At 48.3% G+C, this 24,387-nt stretch overlaps 1 protein-coding gene across 2 annotated transcripts; it reads right to left on the reverse strand.

The window, feature by feature from the left end:
• Positions 1-210: 210 nt before the first annotated feature.
• LOC147216632 (uncharacterized) lies at positions 211-22,688 on the reverse strand. 2 transcript variants are annotated; one of them, XM_086177438.1, is made up of 8 exons: positions 22,581-22,688; positions 21,325-21,791; positions 16,279-16,423; positions 16,103-16,202; positions 14,867-14,905; positions 14,729-14,770; positions 13,137-13,428; positions 211-1,763 (listed from the first exon to the last, which is right to left on the reverse strand). In XM_086177438.1, the coding sequence occupies exons 2-8, from the start codon at positions 21,509-21,511 to the stop codon at positions 1,540-1,542; spliced, it is 1,029 nt and encodes a 342-aa protein (XP_086033564.1). In that variant the 5' UTR covers positions 21,512-21,791; positions 22,581-22,688; the 3' UTR covers positions 211-1,539. The 2 variants fall into 2 exon arrangements, with proteins under 2 accessions (XP_086033564.1, XP_086033565.1); XM_086177439.1 differs by lacking the exons at positions 14,729-14,770; positions 14,867-14,905.
• Positions 22,689-24,387: the final 1,699 nt, after the last annotated feature.

The following is a 24,387-nucleotide window of genomic DNA, read 5'->3' on the forward strand; positions in this document are numbered from 1 at the left end:
TCCTGGAAGAAGCATCCCGGCCTACATGCTAACATCACGCGTGACATTCGGGTGATAATCAAAGTGTCCCATTTCATATTTACATGCAAAAATGATGAAAGGGATCGGCGGAAACATATTGTTAGCTGCAAAACGTGAAGAAAGAAACAGCCAAGTTAGTTGGTTTAGCTGTATCTGCGGGTGGAAATAAGGATGGCGGTGACACGGGAAGAGAGAAAATGTTTTTATTAATGTAAGACATCAAGTTTCCATGATTGCAAATCTCCGGTTCTCTCCACATATGACAGGACTGTAAAAAAAAAACAACAAAACGCTGATCTCTCCCCGTAGAAAAATGTCAAAATATTATAAAAAAGAAAGAAAACAATGCACAACCACTTGTGTGGAAATTAGTCCGGAGGGGAGAAAAGCTTGGAAGCAAAGGTTTTAAAGAGGATGGTTTTGTAAGAAACTGCGCGGATCTGAAGGGACGAGGCGTTTTTGGCGTCTTCTCAGGGAGGAGCCGGCGAGATAAAGGCGGACCCTCCCGCTCCGCATTCACCAAACAAAAGAAGGGAATTCGAAGCTTTTGCACGGCGGCGTCTCGGGTCAGGTGCGTCGTTGTCGTGTCAAAGAATAAACGAGGGCGAGGTGCGAAGGGGTTTCCGAGAAAATCCCACGCAACATCACGCCTGGCAAAAAAAAAAGAAACTCCGGAGGGGTCAAATAGTTTCGTAAACCGGCGTGTGAAGAATGCGGGAACGGGCGGCCGTGGGTCGTGTCGGAGCGAGGTCGTAGCTTTAGCGAGTCTTCAACAATGTGGGGATTGTCGGCGACGAGCGAGGGGGGGGGGGGGGACATGTGATAGTCATGATCCCCCACCCACCGCCATCTAACCCCCCTCTTTAAAATTCACAAAAACAGTTGCCCTGAAAGGCAAGTGAGATTATTTGTGTGTGTGTGTGTGTGTGTGTGTTTGACCGCAACCCCATTTTTATTTTCATGATAAAAGTGACTTAAAGGCATGTGAGGTTTTTGCTTTTTCCTTTGGTATCCGTTAGCAGTCACGTGCCTCCTGGGCTTTTTTTTTTTTTTTTTTTTGTTTCCCAACAAATGACCAAAAATGACATGATGATAAAGAAGTGAAGCGATATCTGCCTTTTGGGTAGTTTTTACCACAGATAAAAAAAAAAAAAAAATTAGCAAATTAAAAATTAGCCTGAAAATTATTTGGCACTGAAGCGATCTTGTGGCTGGAATGGGTAAATAAAAAATAAAAAATAAAAAATAAAAACAATGATCTTCTTTCGCTTTCCTGAGCCTCCACGGTTCTGGACCGGGGGTCACACGACACGAAGGGAAACTCCGTCGGAGTCTCTTTTGTTTACAGTACGGCCGAGAAAAACAACTACATTCAAGCATTTCCATGACCGCGCTTTGGGAACGACTCCATCCCGGCGGCCATCTTTGTAGTTTTTCCCACCCCTCCTTTGGCCCCGTGAATGGAAGCTGATTCAACATTGTCCGTCGCGGCGCGGCGCTGGGGGCGACACCGCCGCATTACCTGACAGAAGGCGTGGCCGTCCCGCGCAAATGGCCGGGCTTAGTGGGGAGCGGCGGCTTGACCCCGCGGGCGGCGGGCGGCGGCGGGCTAGCAGCGTTGTCTTGACTGAAGGTTTTCATTAGCTGAGCCACCCTGCCGCGGCCCGCGCACGCCGGCGCCGCCCCCGACGACCTGGCCTCTTCTGGCGCCGCCTTGACAGACGCCGCCGATGCAACAGTAGCTGAAAGGACAGAGGAAGATGTTTCACTGTTTTTATCCACTGAAATATAAATATTAGCATCTGCAAATAGCGTCTTTCTTCTGCTGATACTCATCGGGTTGAACTCCTCTTCAGAGGATAATGTTGCGCTCTATGATACTCCGTTTTAATAGTCCGTTTATCATGTTTTATTTTCTCTTAAAAATTCGCAATCCGCTTTGCGTGCGCAGCCCCGTATGACTCGTATTGAACAAATAAATGATAATATGATGCATTATTGGGGTTATTAATCCACCCGAGGTATGCGCTGCGTTGCCGCCGTGGCAGCGACCGTTAAAATACAACATGCTATGATAATATGACACAGTGTAGTGTGCACAGTGAGCACTTTTAATTTTGGCTATTTTATGGTGATTTACAGCCACTACAGCGTCAGGCCAAGAGTAGTACTTCCACGCTTACAACGAAAGTACTATATTCGGCACAGAAATCAGGGTTTGGTGTTTTTTTTCCGCACAAAATCCGATGATTGGAAACTACAATTAACCTTTTTCGGTGTATTTCTACCCCGCTTATCCTCCAGTCTATTGGACCAGAGGCAGGAGAGGCTGTGCCTCACTTGCCAATCTAGGAAAGAAAAAATGTCAAATGAAAAGAATTAAGTGGTTATATTTATCAGTGATTTGCACTATGAAGCTATTTTTCATTCAACTTCACAGGTTTTAGATTGTTTTTTATTCAAAATGGCTGGATTTTCACATTTACCGTTCAAATACTGAGAAGAGACGTGCGGTGAGGCTGCCGACCGTTGAGCCTCACCGTAGATATGCTCTGCATTGAGACTGTATCGCTGTCTCTCTGTATGTCGCTATTAAAATGTTTGAACACTTTTGCTATATTGCTATATTCCTGTATAATTCTGAAATATTGAGTGACATTTTTGAACTTACATTTTATACTTTTTTAATTTTTTGCATGTGTTTTTAGCTTGTCTTGTCCTTGTATGTCTTGCTGCTGCAGCAAAACAGCTTCCCAAGCACGGGATCATCCAAGTACATCTCATCTCACTGTCTCATATATATATATATAAAAACTACATTTCCATTTGTCAACAACCGCATGTGTGTTTGTAGTTTCTTGTGCCAAGCGAACATAAAACGGCTGCCAAGAGCCACCAAGTGAGGCACGCCGTTCTCCTGCCTCATGATCGGGGGCGCTCATGATTCCAGGCATTCTTCTTGCGAGTCCTCAGCTGTAGAATACATGACTCACCAGCCGTGAGCCTCACCTGCACGTCACGTCGCCCATTCACAAGTCACATAGACACAATCGTTCACCCTCTCATGCACACGTCATATTGAGAAGCGCAATCGTTCACTCTTTGATGCACATGTCATAGAGACGTACAACCGTTCACTCTTTCATTTATATGAAAGAGACACGCCACCACCTACTCACTCATGCACGCGTCATATAGAGACAAACTTCACCCTCTCATGCACGCGTCAAAGAGCGCTGGGGTGTCAAACGCATTTTTACAGAGGGCCACATCAGCAGAGCGATTGCCCTCAAAGGGCCACCTGTAGCGGTCACAGTAAAAATGTAACTTAATGCAATAAAATAAAATGAAATAAAGTAATAATAATAATAATAATAATAATAATAATGAACACTGGTAATGATAATATGATAATATGATAAACAAACATCAACTATTATTTAATAATAAATAAAGAATAATCATAATAATGATGATAATCTAATAATAATAATAATAATAATAAACGATATTATAATGATAATAATATAATAAATAAACATCAGTGATAATAATAATAATAATAAAAATGATAAAAATGATAATAATAATAATAATAATAATAATAATAATAAAAATGAACACCGGTAATGATAATAATAATAATATGATAAACAAACATCAAATATTATTTAATAATAAATAAAGAATAATAATAATAATGATGATAATCTAATAATAATAATAATAATAATAATAATAATAATAATGATAATAATAAACGATATTATAATGATAATAATATAATAAATAAACATCATTGATAATAATAATAATGATGATAATAATAATAATAATAATAATAATAATAATAATAATAATAATAATAATAATAAAAAGAAGAAGAAGAAGAAACAGAGGAAGAAGAAACAATAAAACTAATAAACAACAATACTATAATAATGATATAAAAAATAAACATTGATAATAATACTGACAATAATAATCTAATAATAATAATAAATAAAGAACAATAATAATGATAATCATAATAATAATAATAATAATAATGATAATAATAATAATAATAATAATAATAATAATAATAATAATAATAATAATAATAATAATAATAATAATAATACAATAAATGTAAATACTCCTTAATGTTAAATAACTCTGAATATATTACTTAATTTATTTATTCAAATCCAAAATGTTACATACGCGTTCCCATCTTTTTTGAAACGCCCTTCTATCTGCATCAACTTTTCTCCTCCTGTACATTTAGGGATCATTTGTCTTCCTCAATGCCACTTGTTGAAAGTCCCATTGGTGTGGATACACTGCGATCTAATGGCGAGACGCCGTCACTTGGCGGGAAACATGATCGGCTTGAATTGTGGGAAACGTAGTTCCTGGTCAATGCGCGTGTTTCTCCTTCTTCTTTACGTCAACATTTTGGAGCTTTCGAGACGCGCCGGCGTGACGGGCCACATTCGGCCCGCGGGCCTTGAGTTTGACACGTGTCATGGAGACATTCAAACATTCAGTCACACCTCATACAGCGACACGCGAGCGTTCACCCTCTCATCCACGCGTCTCCGAAGTCGACGACAAACCCGGAGGAACCCGGAGAACATGGAGTCTCCACACGGAAAGGCCCCCCGGGGGGGTCCGACCGGGGAAACTTCTCGCCGCGAGGCGGAAGCACCGGCCACTTTTGGGTGGATTATTTAGAAACATGAGAAGAGGAAAGCGAGGCGGTCAGACGGCGATAACACCTCCGCCGCCTCGCAGCTCGCCGTCGTCAAAGGCAACGCTTCTCCCTGCGACACTTTAACGCTCCCCCCCCCCTCCTCCCCAAATCCTGGCTCCCCTCCATCTCCTCCTCTTTCGCCGCTCCCTCCTTCCCTCCTTCTCATGCGCCTCCCTTTTTCGCCATTCTGGCTGAGCAGAGGTCATCTTCGGTGGAAGTGTTGCAGGGACACAGCTGGGTGTAGTTGGTGTGTGCGTGCATGTGTGTGTGTGTGTGAGCACGCTCGCCGACGTACTGTGTTTAGAGGAGGGAGTAATTGAGGGAGGAATGGAGGGATGGAGGGAGGGATGGAGGGATGGAGGGAGGGAGGGAGGGAGGGAGGGAGGGCCACGGGGACGGCAATGGAGAGCAGACAGACGCTGCTCAGACACCAGAAGGCTTGAGGAGCCACATATTTTTAGCGTCATCCCCGGGGGACGGAGATATGTGAGAGCGCCGACGTGCACGTCCGCAGACGCACGCACGTGCACGCACGCACGCACGCGGGCGGGCACGCAAAAAACGAGGCGAAAAAACACGCGCAGGCGTAGACACCGTTTGGCGTCGTTGGGTTTTAGGAGACACACACACGTAGACGCACACATGCTGTGCGCACACGTGCACGCGCGCACACACAGGGACGGACGTTCTCACGTTACATTCGGGGGTGGGGGTGGGGGAAGGTGGGTGGTGGTGGTGGCGGCGGAGGGGGGGTGGGCTGCAAGCACACACACACACACACACACACACAAGCACCTTCACACAGCCCTCCCGCTCATGGATTCAGTCACGCATGCGACCAATCTCTGACTAACACTACGGCACGGCACAGAGTCACACGCACACACACACACACACACACACACACACACACACACACACACACCAGGATACAGCCCAAACCACACAGTCACTCCCGGGGCCGGAGAACCTTTAAAGCTCTCCGTGTCTTCCAGCCATGAAAGAGACTTTAAGTAGCTTTTAAGGTTTGCTTATTGTTTATTGTTGTTTACTCCGCGTCCGTCCGTCCGTCCGTCCGTCCGGTCCCTCCTCCCGCCGCGGCGCCGCCGCCGCCGCCCTCCACCTTCCCCTTCATCCGCCGCTCCTCCCGCCTCGCCCTGCCTTCCTCTGACCCCTGACCCGCAGTTCCTGTGTTAATGTCCTCTCGCCGCGCTGCGTGGGCTTGCCTCTGATTGTCTCGTTGTGTTGTGTGGTCACCACGGAAACCTTGGATAGGCTCCAGCAATTGAGGCTGACACACATTCAGGCGTGCAATGAGCACACACACACACACACACACACAGAGGCGCACACACACACACACACCCCGACAGACGCAGACGCGCACACACACACACACACACGCGGTCAGAGTGTGTTTTTGAGCTCAGAGCTTTGGTGCGAGTCTGAGCGGAATACTTAATAGGGAGACGGAGAGATAGAGAGGGACGGCGAGGGAGAATTGGCGTTATGGGCACGAACTGTGCGGAAAAAAAAAAGTGCGTTTACGTTGCCGTCCAAAGGCTAATTACTCCTTTGCTGTTATTTTCTCCCGTTTGAGATTTTGTTTTTTTTGTCCGCACACACAATTAGCATATCACTTATGCACAAGGTCATTTGGCGCGCTCCTAATGAAGCCATTTTTCAGTTTTAGCCGCCGCGGCCGGGCTCCGCCGGGCGGTATATCATCCGGTAGCGTGACGCCGAGCCTACCCCTGCAAACAACCTGCCTCAACACACCCAAAAAATGCTCCGACCCCCCCACTCCACCCCCACACACACACACACACCCACCCACCCGGCAGCTGCTCTCTGAGCTCGGTCAGCAGAAACAGCCGTCGCAGCTACCTGCGAAAAACACCTATTAAAATGAAAGCAGATATCTGCATTAAATCCCCCCCCCACCTCCTCGCAGATTGATTAATCTCCCATTTGGGCTTCCAGCGGCCACTCCTCAGATCTCAGCCTCGCTCGTAAACGGGCAGGAAGGACAAAGAAGCGAGGGTTGCGCGCCTGTGTGTGTGTGTGTGTGTGTGTGTGTGTGTGTGGTAGTGGGGCGGAGGGGGTGTCAGTGACCAGGCTAGCACAAAAATTAAAGACCAATCTATCTCTTTAAAGACCTCCTCGTCTCCGGCAGAAAGAGAGGAGGGGTGTCGGGAGGGTGGAGGGTTGGGTGGGGGGCAGAAGTGGGGCAGAGGGCAGAATTCCCGAGCAGCACGTCTGCGGCCTGAAGGGCAGGGAAGAGAGGAGGTGTGTGTGTGTGTGTGTGTGTGTTTGGAAGGGGGGGGGTGCCCTCCCGTGTGGGGGCTGGGGCCCCTGTCACTTATCAGCTCTGGCTGAGCGTCGCCCAGGGCTAGAGTCGGGAAGCAGCCCTGGAATGTGTGTCCTTCCCTCTGAAGGTGAAGAGAGAGGAGAGGAAAGCCGGCGGACAGACAGAGGAGGGTTTATAAACACGGACACACACACAAACACACGTACACACTCGCGCGCCGGCAGCTGTTGATACACTCGCGCGCTCACGCACATCTGCTCGAATCGGAACACACGCGGAAAAACAAAAAAAAACAAAAAAACTTCTGCATATTTCGCCCGCGCGCTCTCTCCGACGGCTATTTCGGCCTTTCGGGTCCATTTCTATGCAGATGACGCTCCGCTTTGGAAAAACAAAGAGTCCGTAGCGGCGGTCCATCCTGTCCGGCTCGTCCGGTCGTTTTTAAGATAAGAGAGAGGAGGTTTCTCGCAAGGCTTCGGCCCCCCCGGGGGGGGGAAGCGGAGGAGCGGACGGAAAAAAAATTGGCTGAGGTTTGAAGCCCGGCATCATATGAAGTGCAACCCTTTGTGAAATCAACACATTTCGGCTTGTGGCCTCGTCAGATGATTTCGCCGGAGCCGTGACCCGCCTCAAACCAGTTTTCACCTCGACGTATTAACCCACACACACACACACGCGCGCACACTTTTTCCCTAGGAATCCTTTTTCGCCACTTTCCTTCAAAAAACCCTTCAGGTGATAGAAAGGGAAATGGGAAAAAGGTACCTTTTTAACTGGATTTGAATTCGATGCTAATCTTTAAATAATGAAAACGGTCCGAGGCGCTCATCCCCTCCAAATTAAAAAAAAAAAAAAAAAAAAAGCATTAACGCGGGACGGGGGTGCGGGTCGACCACGTGGAAACGCAGCGCGCGGGTTCTCCGGACGCACGTGGCTCTCATCAAGGAAAGGTGAGGAAGAATTTCCCCGGACGCTCTCCGAGGAGCCCTTTCTTCCTGCCAGGGACGCGGCGGGGAGTTCACGGGTATTAAGAGCGCCGACGCCGACGCCTATCGAGATTCCCGCCGCGGAAACACGAGGGAAGAACGGCACGCTTTTCATTTAAAGATCAGTTTCAGCCTGGCGCCCCCTCCTTGTTCAATAACGGAATAGTTTTGGGCGTTTTCTAGAAATGTCAGGGGCCGCTTTTACTCGCAAACGCATCGCTTTCAAGAACGTGTTTGTTGTCACAGCGCGCTAAATGATATCATATGTACCGGCGGGAGGGAGGGGGCTCTTCGGAGGTCCACGCAAATACCCGGTGTTTGTTTTTGTTTTCCCTCCGATTGATAAGCTGATATCGTCGTGGTTACGACCGGCCCGGCGTCCAAAGACGGAAACCCTTCGGGGTTTTTAAAATGAGGGGATTCGTCCGTCGGCGCCGGATCCGGATGCGGCGTTGCGGCGGAGCTGCCGCCGCCGCCATATTTTCAGTTTATCGTGTCCCGCCGGGTTCGGGAAATGATTTGATTTGGCGGGCGCCGGGTCACGCTGTAATATTCTTGGATTCCTCAGCGTTCTGGATCCCTTCCGTCGGCCCCGGGTCACGGCGGCGGGATAATCGAGTTCATCTTGTGCAGTCGCCGCGTGCGTCGTTCCCCCCCTTTCCCTCCCTCCCTCCCTTCCTCGACGCCTCCCTCCTCTCCGGGACACTGGAATCCTTGTCATTAACCGCATTCGCAAGAAAACAGCTGAGGCATGAACCCTCGTCGGCCTCCTCGTCCCCTCGGAACGAGCTTCCTGCCATTGTCAAGGACAGACACTCTGTCAGTGTTTTCCGTCCCGAGTCGAGACGCATTTATCCCGACCGCCCCGGCTCCCGCCGCACCAGCTGTTCCTCTCCCTTCCCTTTCCTCCCGCCGTACGCCGGGCTGTTATTCATGGCGGGCCTGGCACCGAGCTCGGTGAATCACCCCCGCCTCAGGTCTCCCCTCCGCCCGGATTTTCATCGTTCTTTATTTAACGCCGTTGTTTTTGACCCGTCTGATTATAAACGAACTCCTAAATCCACCTCTCTGGACGCGAAGCGGCAGCACCCCCGCCTCCGAGGCGAGGAAAAGCAATGGCGTTCCGCGTCGGGTCCGGTCTGGTTCTGCCAGAGTCTGCGAACACGGTTTCACAAATATTTCCAGGAATTGTCTCTCCGGGTGAGACTTCCCGCTTTTTGCAGAAATCCGCAAGAGGCTGCGGGGATTCGCTGGAACGGCGGATGGGGTTCTGGGGAGGAGGAGACGGGGTGTTTTTTTTTTTTCCGCCGTCGTTAAAAACAAAATCCTAGAAAGACCGCGGGCTAAACGATAGTCGCAGGTGAATTACGAATGTTGTGTTGACGTGAGAGTTTCCGGGAGCGCGGCGGCGTGTGTGTGTGTGTGTGTGTGTGTGTGTGTGGGGGTCCTCCTGTTGTAGGACGCGCATTTTTCCAGCAGAGGGACTTCATGGAGATGGAGGTTTTTTTTTTTTTTTTCTCCGAGCGGACGTTATTCCTCAGTATCATCATTTCCCACTGGATGGTGCTAACTCCGCTTCTGCACTGCATGAGCAGCTCGCAGAGCGGGGAGGAGGTTTGTCTGCACAAACGGTGCCGTGCAGACGGGGCATTTCGGGCGGCGCGGGTGGAATAAAAATAAAATAATGATTTTCACAAGATCACCTTATTGGCCCTTAAGGCAAAAAAAAATGCAATTTATATGCAAACTTAAAGTTTACTGCCGCAACATAATACTAGTCTCCGTTCAGAGTTTAAAGGTGTAGCGCTCATTTCTTTTCTGTTTTACTTTTACTATTAAATGTTTGTTTACGAATTCAACCCATGTTTTACGCGTCTGCTCGTATATGTGCGGACCGAAAACCGTAAATGGCGACGCCGTGAAGATATTTGGTGAGGCCGACGTAACGCGTGTTCTTCCTGGTGAGCGGTTGGCAGGCTGGAAACGTGAACCTAGCACATTAGCATTAGGGCTAATGGTTGGGAGGCTGAAAACGTGAACCTAGCACGTTAACATTACAGCTAATGGTTGGCAGGCTGGAATGGTTGGCAGGCTGGAAACATGAACCTAGCACGTTAGCATCATGGCTAATGGTTGGCAGGCTGGAAACGTTAACCTAGCACGTTAACATTACGGCTCATGGTTGGGAGTCTGGAAACGTGAACCTAGCATGTTAGCATTACGGCTAATGGTTGGGAGGCTGGAAACGTGAACCTAGCACGTTAACATTACAGCTAATGGTTGGCAGGCTGGAAATATGAACCTAGCACATTAGCATCACGGCTAATGGTTAGAAGGCTGGAAACTTGAACCAAGTACGTTAGCATTACGGCCAACGGTTGGGAGGCTGGAAACATGAACCTAGCACGTTAGCATCACGGCTAATGGGTACGAGACTCCTACTTCCTTGTTATTGTGTAACCAGTTGGCATAATGGGCTTGAAAGGAAAACGCAGTCTATGGAAAACAACAGGAGGCGTTTTGGGGTGTGAGATTTACAGGCGCTTTGATAAAACAACATTTAATTTTAATGTTTCACGTCACTCGTCTTTAGAGGGCTCCCTCAGGCCTCATGTTTCGGGAATACGGTACCGTCAGCGCCTCATTCTACGCGTGGATACCAGTTACTGGACCGAAAGACGTGATTTTGCGAGTCTACATCTCGCAAACATTCAATAAAAATGATAGATTAGCGTTCAAAAAGACCACCTCTGCCGCCCGTCGGCCCGTCCCCGTCCCCTCGGTCCGATCCGGGTCAGAACGTCAATCAATCCGACGCGTTTATCCGACACTTGAACCCTCCGCGAGGCGCTCCGCGGAGCAGGTGTGCGCAGACGTTGTCGTCCCGCCGCAAAAATCCAAGTCGCATAAGCTATTTTCCCCTCTCGCCTGGCCCTCGCTCCACTTTGCCACTCCATAAAGATTCCAGCGAGCTGAGGCACTGTTTGGCGAGCACATTGGGGTTTGAGGGAATAAATCCTTCCCGCTGCAGCACAGGGAAGCCTATCTAGTAAGAACTCCATTCAGGCGGCTTGTGTTCAGCGCTCCGCAGCCATTATTACTCTCCAAGACGAGGCGGCGGAAAAGGGTTCTCTTGTTGGCTCAGTGGCTTGTGGTGATTGTCACGTAAGCTAGCTGGAATGCTCAGAGCTCAATTTCCACCCAGATTCTGAGTTTCCCATCACCCAGCGCTGCGGAGAATCAAAACAGGAACTTATTGATATCTCCGGGGCCGGGTGACGGAGGGACGAACGGAAGGATATTTACGTTTCAAGGCCTTTTACACGCGTTATAAGGGATACATATATTTAGCCGTAGCAGCGCTGATTTGATCGGGTGATCTATCTTGAAAACGTGAGTTCAACATTACGACGGTTGTGTTTTTTAGCAAGTGATTTTAGGCTGATTTATTGATATAATAGATATAATGATTTAGGCATTTTGAGAGTATTTCATTAACCCTCATATTATGTTAAGGGTCAATTTGACCCATTGGGTCAATGGGTGAAATGGGTCAAATTGACCCTTAACATAATATGAGGGTTAAATAATTATGTGATTTTTTTTTTAGATTTTTCAGATTTTTATGTCATCGCTTGTATACATTTTTCAATTTCAATTTTTATTTTTACATTTTATTTATTTATTTTCAAATCTATCATGTATTCATTACCCATTTTCATTCATAATTTCCTTTATTTTTAATTTGCTTATTGATTTCTCACAGAAAAAAAAAAAAAAAAAAAAATCAACCAAACATTTTAATAAAATAGCACACGCCGTAATATGATTTAGACGGTAAAAATCACTACGGAAAGCATCACAGGTGGGGGATATTTGATATATATCTGATGAGTGCCGAGGCCCCAGACTTTCACTTCATTCACAATGACCTCAGACGTCATTAATACTGTTTGTGTGTCTCTCTTGACTGCTGGCAACTAAAGACTGTCAGGACGTGACGAACGAGCCGCTTTAATGGACGTAGAAGACATTACTTCAGCAAGTCATGTGCATTTTCTTTTATGTAAGATAGCCGGTGTTTTATGACTTCATTCATTTTACGAGTATGAAGTGTGTGACTTCAACAACGCGGACGCTTCTATTAGAGCAGTCGATACGAGGATATTATGAAGCGGGACGTGCGAGGGGGCGCTCCCCGCCAGACGCCACACATGTTGTTCTTTTTAAATATATTCTTAGCTTTGTGACGTGATCTCGTCTCGCCGCGCAACGCCGGTCGCTCGCGAGTCGGCGTGGCGTCAGCTAGCCGCTTCGCACGCGAGGTCTTCGCCGGGACTCCAACGCGAATCCCTCACCTGGACCTTGAACGTTACGATCAGACGTACGGACCGGCGTCTAGCGTGGCGCCGCTTTAAAAACGACTTAAATTCATAAGGTCGCGCCAAACCTGCTGTAAACAGGAAGCAGATTTATAGGACGCGCTAGAATTGACGTGCTATCCCTCGGTGGACTTTCGAAGGAGACACGACAAAATACTTCAACGCTCCTCGGCTCGGATTCGCGCAAACGGCATCGGGGACTTGGACTCCGGACGGGCTTTTCCGAGGAGGTTATCTTATCAAACCCGCCCTGTGCAGATACGCCGTTAATTGCAAAATAGTTGAGAAGACAGGAAAGAATGGCAGGGACCGGGAGATCCGTCCGGATGCCGAATAACGGTACTTTTTTTGCAAAATGAAAAGATCTGCAGCATCCCCGACACATGTGGCCCGGATCCTCAAACCCCGCTCGCTACGCTAACGCTAACGCTAACTTACGTTTACACCCTCGCTCCCTTACCATCCCTTTCTTGTTACTTGAATCATCGAAAATATACACTGCTCAAAAAAACATAAAGGGAACACTAAAATAACACATTCTTATGTCAATGGATGAAAAAGTCTTATTAAATATGTTGTTCTTTACACAGTTGAATGTGCTGATAACATTAGCACACAAAAATGATGCGCTAAAAAACACAAATGTCCCCTTTATTTTTTGGAGTAGCGATATATAACGCGCCCTCACGTGCGCTCACCTTTCTCATCCTTGACCTTCTCGGGCTGCGTGGAGGGCGAGGCCCCCCGTTTGGGCGACGTCGTTTCGCCGTCCGCTTTCCCCGTGGCGTCGAGCGGCGGGGAAGAGGCGGCGCCCGTCTGCCTCAGGTTGGCGTAGCTGGGCCTGGTGTTGACGGGGCCCGGCGTGGCTTTCGCGAAAGCCGGTCTCACGCTGACGGGGCTCGTCCTCGCGGGAGGCCTGGAGCAGACGGGCGGCTGCGGGATCGACTTCTCCTCGGCGGCGGCGGCGGCGGCGGCAGACGTGGCGTCCGTCTGCGGAGGGAAGAGTGACAAAAGACGACAGACGAGAAAGATGGGTGTTGACAGCTATCCCAGATACAGTGGAATTACTGTCATGTTTGATTAAATCACCGGATTCGCCAAATTACGGTTCTCCGGCGGCCGCGGTGCACAGCGATGAAGCAAACACAACTATGACCGCTGATTAAGAGTTTAAGGATGTGTGGAGAGAAAATTATAAGGTGACTTGGAAATCAAGCTGCCTCACTAATCTTCCTTGATGATCTCACGCCTTCTTAATCAACAATCCCCCCCCGCCGCCACCGCCGCCGCCGCCGCCGCCACCAGACGGATTCTTCGCCTCTCCGAACCTGGCGCCTCTGCCACATCTGCAACGCTCGGCCCGCGATAAATCACTCTATCTCCGAAATCACCGCTCGGACGCTCGGACGCTCGGATGCTCGGTCGCCGCGCGAGGAGGCCCGCGTCCGGTTCGGGTATTAAAACACGAGGTGGACGTTTCCTTCCTTCCCGTGGCAACGGATGGGGAGAAAAAAAAAAAAAAGGAAAAACGAGCGTGGAGGACGGCTCGCTCGCCCGCCCGCTCGCCCAATCCCCGGGAGACTTTCCCACAATCCCATCCATCTGCGACTGACGCATTCCCTATCTCCGGCGTTTTAATTCCCCGATCAAGTTCATCAACCATCTGTTCTAGGGCAATCCAAAAAATCCTGCTTTGCCTCTGTGATTCAGCTGATCTCACCGCGTGCGTGCGCGGGCGTGTGTGTGTGTCACCTGCACACACACACATAAATACAAAAAGAAAATGAGAGCGAAGGGAAAGGAAGGGTGGGGTGGGGGGGGGGGGTGTATGGCGAGCGTATTCCCCAGACAACCCGAGGCTGGAAACGGGGATGAAGTCGGGGGTTGGGTGGGGGTGGGCGTGGGGGGGCCTGGGGGGGCCGGGCGGCTCTTTTCAGCTGTTCCCGTGGAGAACTGCGAGGGGTGCGGCAGCTCAAACAAGCCGGAGCACAGAAAAGGGAGAATACTGGAAGCGGGAGGGAGGAGGGGAGGGGATGATATGCAGCGAGGCTGGGAGCGAGGGGACAGCTGGCCTAACCACATTTCCTGTTACTCACAGGGAGCAGGAAAAAAAAAAAAAAAAAAAGGAAAACACACACACACACACACACACACATATGGAGACCTTTCAAAGCTGCTTATTTAAAATATCACTCAGATGACACGGGAAGTTAAATTGCCCCTCACTTAACAATCCGCCTACTTAGAGCGGCAAATGTGTTTTCTAAAATCACTTTAGGCCCCCAAGTACCTTCTCTGGCGCTGAGGAAGATGAATGCTCGCTCACTGACACCTGTGGGTTCAACGCAGACATTACACAAGTGTTAGACGCCGGCTGTGACGCAGGCCCGGAGCACGCCGGGTAAAAGGTGCAGTTGCGTCGACTCACCGTCAGAGGGAGCGCGGCGCTCGCCGCCTCGCTCTTCCCCTGCCGGGAGAAACAGTGCCATGTTAGATTTTGGACCACGTGGCCCGGTTGAACTTTTTTTTTTTTTCTCGGTGAGCTCGGCGCTCGGAGGGCCGGAAAAAAAAAAAAAAAAAAAAAAGGGGTTTAACATCGCGCGTGAAAAATCACATTCCGCGCGTTAACATTCGGCAACGTGACGGGCGAGCCACGCGCAATGATGCGTTGGAGAGACGCCGCCGCCGCCGCCGCCGGGGCCGGATGAGACCCTCGCTCGCTCTTGCTCGGTGTGTGCGACGTTGCCATGACGACTTAGAAAATCTCCTTTGAAGATAGTGTGAAAAAGAAGCACACACACACACACACACACGGTTGACACCTCCGACTCCAAAATCAACAGCTCTCTCGCCGCCAACTGCAACAAAACACGCGCCCGAAAATATCAGCGGCCTGGAAGGGATCCACGGCGGGGGCCCGCCGGGGGCCCGCGGGGGCCGCCGGGGCCGCCGGGACGCTGAATGCACTTTAGATTCACAGAGCGGGAGATTTACACCAACTCACCCGGCAACAGGTGACACCAGGAGAAGCTCGCGATTGTAAATCCACGTACGATTATACATCACAGAACCGTTTCTTCTTCTTCTACTTTTCCCTTCAGCGGACCTTCTCTCCAAAACATCTACCTCTGATGGACTTCCTGATCCTCTCCATCCAGGTCGCTCCCAAAGAGAACCTCAACATCTTCATCTGCGCTTTCGGTCGCTGTCGCTATTTCTCGTCCGCCTTTCCTTTCATTCTAGCCTGATATTTTTCTATCTCGTCTTCTATCTGACACTTTTCTCCACCCATCCCGACCTTCTCGAACCCGTCTACGACGCTCATCCCGTTTGCGGTAACCGTCGCAAATCATTTCCCGCTCATCTCGGGCGCGGGGGTGCGACGGGGGGGGGGATTCTCGCCCGCGCTCTGGTTATCTCTCCGAGATTTCGGAGGTCATTTGTTCGGAGGAAATAGGTGATTACAGCGAAGACGGCGAGGGGTTTTCATAAACAAAACACAAGATTCCTATCGGCGTGCAGAGAGAGCGGAGAGCCGATGCGAGAAAACATATCGATATGGACGGATATGTCGAGTCAGGATTTGAACCTCGCGCTTGTTTTAGCTCAAATGTTTTAGCTGAAATGGGATTCGTCCTCGGGCGCGTGAGAGGAAGCTACGTACCTTCGAGTTGGGCGGGACTCCCGTCTGAGCTTTCGGAGGGTTTTCCCTGGCGGATCTGGCGGCTTCTGTAGTGGTTTTGCTCTTCAGGATAGTTTGGACGCTACGAGAGAAGACCAGGATGTCGGGAGGACGGATCTCCTGCGCTCGGAAAACGCAAAAAAAGAAGCGCGTCTTACTGCGTGTTGTTCTGGGGGTTCGGCGCCTTCTTGTCCGCCAATCCCGAGCCGATGAATTTGGACTTCAGCTCGTCCACCTCCCCGATCACGATCACCGCCACGTCCCCGTCGCGGCCCAGCATCCAGCTCACGCTCTTGCCGTTCGCTGCGGGGAAAAACACAAAAACGAACGTATTAGCGGGTTTGAAACAACCAGAAGCGACGACATCTGAATTCTAAGCCCTCACGCCGTCTTCAATTTAACATAATTGAATTGGTCTCCGGCAAAGACGGACGGAAACTAACTTTTTAACAACATAATCATTTTTATGTCCGGTCACGGGCCCGGACCGAGAGAGTCACCGACGAACGGCGGCCTTTTGGTCCGAGTCACGTGACCCGGCGGCGTCCCTGTTTTAAGAAAATACCGAAATCGCATTTCACGCCGATAAACGGGATCATTTCGTTACAAATCCTTCGCGTTTTTATCCAGGAAATGAAACGTCGAGATAAGATAAGTATTTCTCCGCTCGTCGTCCTCTTCGTTCTTGTCTCGTGGATGTGAGATGTTCTGGAGATAAAGGTTTGGAGGTGGATGGGGAGAAGGAGGCTGAAGATCCGGGTGGGAGGAAGACCGGACGGGAGGTTTATCTCAGCCCATTCGCATCCTGTTTATTTTTGTTTATTTTTTTCAGCGCTATTGTCCCTTTGTTTATCTTCCTGTCCCCGTTGTTGTCGTTTCGGTTCGCTATTTTCACCCTTACTGTTTTTTTTCTCTCCATTCTATACTCTCTCTGCTGCTCTCTTCTAATTGTCTCTCTATTTAAATTTATGTATAAATATTTATTTACATTTATCGACGCTATAAATGTTACGCTGCTTTTTACAGCCTGCCAAACTATTTTCTTTGAATATTTTAATAAGTATTTTCAATCAATATTGAATTTAGAAACTCCTTATGTTTGCCTTTTGTTTGATTTTGTTTGGATGATTTACTTACAAAATAATGTCGGTACATTTATGTGATCATTAATTTTTTTAAAAGTTAAATAACATGGCAAAAAATTTAAATATTGAAATTGCAACTTTCATTTTGGCCCATAAAAATCAAATGACAAATGTGGTCTTATCTTATCTTATCTTATCTTATCTTATCTTATCTTATCTTATCTTATCTTATCTTATCTCATCTTATCACCTGATTGGTCGAGGATGAGATGGAGGCAGGTGATTGGCTGCGGCCGACCCCTAAAAGGAGCAGCCCAAAGGGAAAGAATGCAGTTTATAGAGCAGCTTCATGATACACACACACACACACACACACACACACACACACACACACACACACACACAAACACAAAACGTGTCTGCTTTTTCTTTATGTAAATGTAGAGCGATACATCATTGTTGAATAGAAAGTGTAGAGACCAACAGTCTTGCAGAGAGGAGAGTGTGTGTATGTGTGTGTGAGTGTGTGTGTGTGTGTGTGTGTGTGTGTGTGTGTGTCAGCGAGTTGCCCGGATTCTAACCTGCTTACTTTTGTGCCCGTGTGGTTCGCATCCCGCTGGTTTAGCCATGCAGGAGCCAGTTCATAGTGGAAACATTTAGAAACGTGAGCAGCAGCAGCTTCCACTGCGCTCCACTTTAGTTTGACTGAATTTGCTCCTCCGGGGAACCGGAGCCGCTGCCGAGGTCAAACCGGCTTCCGAGAGGCTTTTCTTCTGTCTGGGATCTTTACAAACTCCAGAGACGTTTCTATTATTAGCGATTGTTTGACAATGAAACGCTGTCAATCATTCATTCCTTCATTCACGGTGTTTTTGACGCTCGTCTTTTTGCAGAGGTTTGAACTTGAAGTATCAAAGTTCAATACTTATTAAATACTTGAAGTTGAAGGATTGAATAAGAATATTATTATTCATTCAGATCCAAGATGTGTTATTTTAGTGTTTCCTTTATTTTTTGAGCAGTATATCAAGATTATCTTTTTGAAAATGCACCTTGGAAAACATAGTTTTATTTTTACACTTAAAAAAAAAGGCTGATTCGATTAAATATATAATTTGGATAATTTTGGCCTATAAATAAATAAGAAATTATTTACTTTTGTTTGATTTTTCTATTTCTTGTATTCTTCCTGCTGTTCTGGGTTTTCACAATTTCCTTCTTTTTTTCTTTTCTCGTCTTTTGCGGTACTTTCTGATTGAGATTTAATTAACATTTGGTCTTTTGCTTCTGCCTTTATTCAGTGACATTCAGGTTTTACCACACACACACACACATATACATAAATGTAATTATAATTTATTATATTTAATTATGATTTATTACATTGGATTATAATTTATTATATTTAAATTATATTATTATATAAATGATAATTCAATTTCTCCACCGGGAGATGTGGTGAGTCACATGCTCGCTCTACATGATAAGAGTACTTCCTTAACTGCAAAAAAATTAAGTTTAAACCAAACTGCTTACGTTTCACCAGGCTGTTTACTCAGACTGTAATTTTGTTAGGTCATTTTTTTTTTCCTTTTGCGTACGGTACCATGATGGCTCACACGGATAAGCTCTGCGGTATGTTTTTTGTTTTGCAAACCATCTGGCTTCAGATCTGCGGACGATTAGTGATCGGCTAGAGAAAGTTAGGTCCCATCAGCGGCTATATTTAGAGCGCTGGTTTGTTCTAGCGGCGAGCGGCATGGCAAATATATGGTTTAAGACGTACGCTGACTTGACGCAGGAAACTCCCCACCCTTCTGGGCCGCACACAAACACACACACACACTTTTATAAATAAACTGCATGAGCGAGAACCCAACCGTCGTCTGCGATCCCTCCCTAATTTGCCGTAATTACGACACGAAGCGTGGAACGTGTTTGCGCTTATTTGTCTTCATTTAAAACCGGAGACGGGCGAGATGTAGCGTTTCGCTCCCATTTGTCTGCAAACCATCTGTTTACGTTTCGCGTCCTCGGAGGAGCGTATGCGAAAGCGAGGCCTTGTGACTGCGCGGAGAACAGAAAAAGTTATTTGGGTGAAGCAGCTGACGCAGGTGGGAGTTTGCCGGGTTGAAACAGGATTACATACTTTCAGAGTGAACTGGTTCTGCCAGCCTACCCCAGCGGATCGCATTCCAGCGGGGCGTACCGGGATGACTTCGAAAACAAAAAAAAAAAAAAAAAAACTCCATTGTCGGAGCAGAAACTTGACAAATGAGAAGCAACTGAAAGCGGCGGCGGCAAATCATAACAGCGTTGTCAAATGCGAGTGAGCCGGATCCCGTCAGCTGACGGTTGGAGGCGTAACAGCCGCGCATTATGTTCGAGACGTTCCTGCAAACCACGCTGACGCGGAACAACACGCCCTGCGAGAAAAACAAAAGCCGTCTAATACGGCGGTTTTTCCGAATCACCTCCAACCCCTGCGGGGATGCTACGTGCTAGCGCGCCGTCACGTTGTTGCACGCCTCTTATTCGGGCCTCGATCTGTTTACCTGACACAATTTGCTTTTTCATATGATCTCATATTATTATAAAACACGCAAAAGGCTGATCCTGATTTGACGTAATATCCTTAAAACAAGTCAAAATGAATATGTGTTACTTCCTAAGTGGACACTTTGATTCCACAACAAGTGTGAATGACTTGGAGTTACATTGCGTGGTGTATTTTTAGCATTTGTGAAAGATTTTACGAGCATAAATAAGTCCAATCTCAATTTTTTTTTCAGAATCTGTAAGTATGAAAGTCATTTGCTCTCCTCCATGCTCATTTATTGATTTACCTAAATTTTTTTAATTGTTAAAACGGTTGTTTGGACACCTCTCGAGGCTGTGGGAAACACAGGAAGAGCGCGTCGCGTGTCCCTTTGCGCGAAATGAGAGATTTACGATGAGGCGGCGGGTTTGCGTGCCGAGTGTAACGGCATTAAAAAAAACGCATCATAAGAACGATGTGAGTCCTTTAACTGTGTGCAGAATGCGGACGAACTCCAAACATGTGAGCGGAACAAGACGCGCACACACGCTAGCGTGCAGCCGGGGTCAAACTCAATGTAAACACCGTCTCCGTCCCGTGACGGCGAGCTCCCGAAGGCCGAATCCCCCGCCGTTATCGGCCGCCTTGAGTCACGCCGGTTAATCCGACCCCCCCCCCCCTCCCGCCGCCACCTTCGCAGACTCTCCTTCAAGGCCGGCAGGATAAAATCAAACTCTTTGTTTCTCGAACACATACGCTTCCTGTTTCCCCTTCCCCTCCCGCTAACGCTCTGAAGGCTTGACTCACTTCCTATTTTACACAGAAATGCGAACTATCTGCCGTTTCCCCGGCGATAGAAGAGGAACCTGCGGACGCGAGTCCTGGACCATGTGATCCGACACCGTCCGGACGGCGAGGGACGGCTGAGATGGCGCTCCGCTTTGTTATTAGCCAAAAAGAGACGGCTCACGTTACTATATTAATCGGCGACGCGGCGCCTGACGGAGAATTTCGAGACGATTCTTTCTCATTCCTACTTGTTTTGTCATTCGGGATTTTTCTTTACAAGCGAGAACTCAATCACGGCTACCGTAAGCGAAGCAACAATGCAGACGGGCGGGTTTCCGCGGCGTGTCGGACCGGTTGCGGGAGCCTCCCGAGTTTCTGCCGTCCGTTCCTGCGAACGTCACGTGACACGTTTACCGCCGCACGCCTTCCTCGCGGTTTCGGGCAAAAGACACGGCCTCGAAGCTAAACGCGCGCCTCTCGTCGTAAGTCCGACTCACTCGGCGCGTACGAGTCGCAGTTAATACAGTTTACTTTGAGGTCTCCCTCCACTTTGCTTGTGTAAATATTAGCATCATTTCAGAGTGAGGCTTTTGTGGGAACAAAACCCTCCGCTTCTTCTCCCACCTTCTTTAGCATTCGTGCTAAATCGCAACATGATCCGCGCAAGGATGTTTGGACTCCTTCCGGATTCCGGGAAGTCTCTGTTGTTTTTCCCCACATCCGGTAAACTAGTTAGACATTAGTTAACAGAGGTCAATCTATCGACCGGCGCGAGCGAGCGCGATAGTTACCTTTCTTGGCTTTGGCTCTCTGGTTGTCGGCGTTCCCGCCGTCTCCTTCCTGTTTCTCCTCGCGTTCCTTCCAGCGCCGCACCTGCTCCTGTCGCATCTTCAGGAACAGAGTCTTTTTCTGGTCTTCGTTGAGCGCGTTCAGCACGTCGGGGTCGATGTACATGTCCTTGAGGATCTGCTGCAGCATGTTTGCGGTCGGACGGCGGCCCGGTTGAGGCGGAGGTCACTCTTCTTCTGGGGGCGGCGGGCGCGGATTTACAGTCTCATGTCATCGGGATGGAAAACTCCAGCGGCTCCTGCGTCCCAAAAACCCGGTCTTTCGCTGGTTAGGCGGTCGTATTCCTGCACGCACATGCTGCACGGCCACACGTGTGTGTGTGTGTGTGTGTGTGTGTGTGTTTGTGTGTGTGTGGGGGCACACACACGCAAAGATTTCAGTTTCCCTTGAGTTTAGAGGTCATCACGATCTGCAGGAAGAAGCAATCAGAAGTCAGCTTTTGCAAAGTTGAATGCGTCTTCATCCCGACGCTGTCACACTTTTTCCTGTCTTTCATCAAGATCCTTCCCTTTAAATCTCTCTCTCTCTCTCTCTTTCTCTGCCCTGTTCTTTTCTTTTGTGAATACGGAAGAGCCCGGAGCCTTCCTCTAAACTGACAGAGAGACTCTCGGCCATAATGGGAGGAGATTCCAAAGCAATGGGACTGTTTCTGTCATCAGTCGACGTCCTCCTCCTCCTCCTCCTCCTCTTCTTTCCTCACCCCTTTCCCCTTCCCGCTCCACATCCCTTCCCCGAACCGTGTTCCGTTCTCACCCGAACTCCCACGAGATCGCGACTCCATTTTAACATTGTCAGGGGGGGGGGGAGAGGAGAGGGAAAAACAAACAACAACAAAAAAACAGGGTCGGCGTTCGTGAAAACGTGAGGCAGTTCCTCCGACGACGAGGGGATTGAAACGGACTCCTCCAATCACAGCGGGGAGTTAAACAATGGCTCGCACACAAGCCGCACTTGGAGGGAAAGGAAGCCGGTCTGAGCTCTATCACACTGGTTGAATACAGATGGTGTCAAATAGTAGCGAGGAGGAGGAGGAGAAGGAGGGGGGGGGGGTTGCAGAGATGCAGCCCACCACCCACACACTCACACACACACACACACACACACACCACATAGCCCACCCCCGGGCCGGGGAAAGGTGAGAGCGGGGCGAAACAAAAGGGAGCGGCGAGAGAAGGGTAGAATTTGCTGAAGTACTCACAGTGGGACGTGGACAGCGGCTCCAGCAGAGTATGCTAACTAAGCTGAGAGTCAGAGTGCCTGTGGGTCCTCCTTGTCTTTGTGTGTATGACTGGGCTCATGACATCACAGCATTCCATAATCTCCCTCCCTCTCTCCTTCCTTCTCTCTCTCGCTCTCTTTAACAAGCACACACACACACACACACCATGCACGAACGTGTACACGCACGCACATGCATGCAGTAATTTGGGACAGTGACATCACGCAGTCCTTAAGATGTAAAAATTCAAAGCGGAAAATGCCAAGCCTCAACTTTTAAATCTGCTTCTCCATCAGTATCCGCCCTTTTTGAGGCTTTCTAGAAGCACCTTTTACTTTTTCAAGTGTCGACTTGCGTTTTGTATCCACATCTCTGTTACAAACTGTGCAAATAGCGCAGGGAGAAGCGCAAGCAGTCCCTTGGACTTTTTTAGTTGAATGCATTGTAACTGGAAATAACTTTTATATTATTGTCTTAAACCAGTTCTACATAGTTCTATTGAGTAGCCTTTATTTAAATGTCTCCTTTCTCTTTGCTATCCGCTACATACTGTTATTGCATGCTCCTTCTTATTTATTCTTTTTTTGCCTCCAAACTACTACCGACTACTCGTTGTTTTAGTTTCCATCCTCAATGTTAATCGCTACAACTTGTGTGAAACATGTTAAAAAGCATAACCTCTATCTCATCCCTCTCCGACGCAAAAAAAGATACATGCAATAAAAGAATATATTTCACACAGCTCCGTTAACTTTACATTTGCATCGTGGCGTTTATTTTAGGAGCAAGCCCAGTTTTTCTTCTTCCTGCTGTCTGGTTTTAATTCCCTTTCCAGCCAATGGCCGAGCTCCGTGTGTCTGCCGTTTCATTTACGGGCAAATGGCGCCATCTAGTGGCCAATGTGAGGTAGTGCAATATGGGAATGACGTCACCACTTTCCAATGCATGAATTGTACTTTGTGTGTGTGTTTGTGTCTGTGTGTGTGTCTGTGTCTGTGTGTGTGTATTTGGTTTGCTTCTGTTACGAGCGTGCAGGAATACGACGGCAAAGGCATTAGAGCGCAACATCCCAGCTCGTAAGGAGTTTGGCAGCCGGGAAAGACTGCACGGATTATAATAATCCTCCAAAATAGTCGTCCGTTTAGGCAAGAGCTGCTGCTGCCGCCGTGCTACGCAACAAAATGACCGACGTGTGAGGGGAACAAAACTTCTCCATATCCTGTCTTCCATGACATATCTGAGTACATTTACAGATTCCAGGTTCCATCTCAGGAGCGGAAGGTTAGATTTCAGCCACGAGTCCCCCTTGGCTTTTTACCAGCCTTCCTCCTGCGGGCCGCGCCGACATCTTCATCACAAATGTCTGCTGAGGCTTGTCCAAAGTGTGAACCTTGACCCCGTGGTTACCTCGACGGTTCTGGAAAGAGGAGCCGGAGGAGATCCGCGTGTCCGATTTCATGCTTCGGTTGCCGTTTATTCTTGTTCGTTCTTGATGGAACGACGCCGGGGCTCGATCCGGGTACGGATCAACCGTAAAAGTCCACCCGGCTCCCCGGCGACGAGTAAACACACAGCCCTTTTTTTGACGCTTTCTTTGTTTTCCCACATCGCATTCGTAAAAAGCACGTCGGGAGTTGTGGGGGTGTTTAAGTGGAGAGCGATTGTCGATTTGCAAAACAAAGACTTGGCTCCGCCTCGGCAACTTTTACATTTTTGACTGAGTGATTTACGCCACGGGTAGTATGCGTGTCACTGCGTGTATGTTTATGTTGAAAGGAAGAAAATG

Source organism: Fistularia commersonii, chromosome 29 (genome assembly GCF_037954325.1).
Source record: "Fistularia commersonii isolate RoL2024-O1a breed Wild chromosome 29, RoL_Fcom_v1.0, whole genome shotgun sequence".
Taxonomy (NCBI): Eukaryota; Metazoa; Chordata; class Actinopteri; order Syngnathiformes; family Fistulariidae; genus Fistularia; species Fistularia commersonii.

Excerpts from the sequence above, each read along its gene's own strand:
- LOC147216632 (XM_086177438.1), bottom strand. The coding sequence starts at position 21,511 with ATGCTGCAGCAGATCCTCAAGGACATGTACATCGACCCCGACGTGCTG. Across the intron at positions 16,424-21,324 it reads GAGAGCCAAAGCCAAGAAAG|CGAACGGCAAGAGCGTGAGC; the intron begins GTAACTATCGCG and ends TTTTCCCCGCAG. Across the intron at positions 13,429-14,728 it reads CTTCCTCAGCGCCAGAGAAG|ACGGACGCCACGTCTGCCGC; the intron begins GTACTTGGGGGC and ends TTCCCTCCGCAG.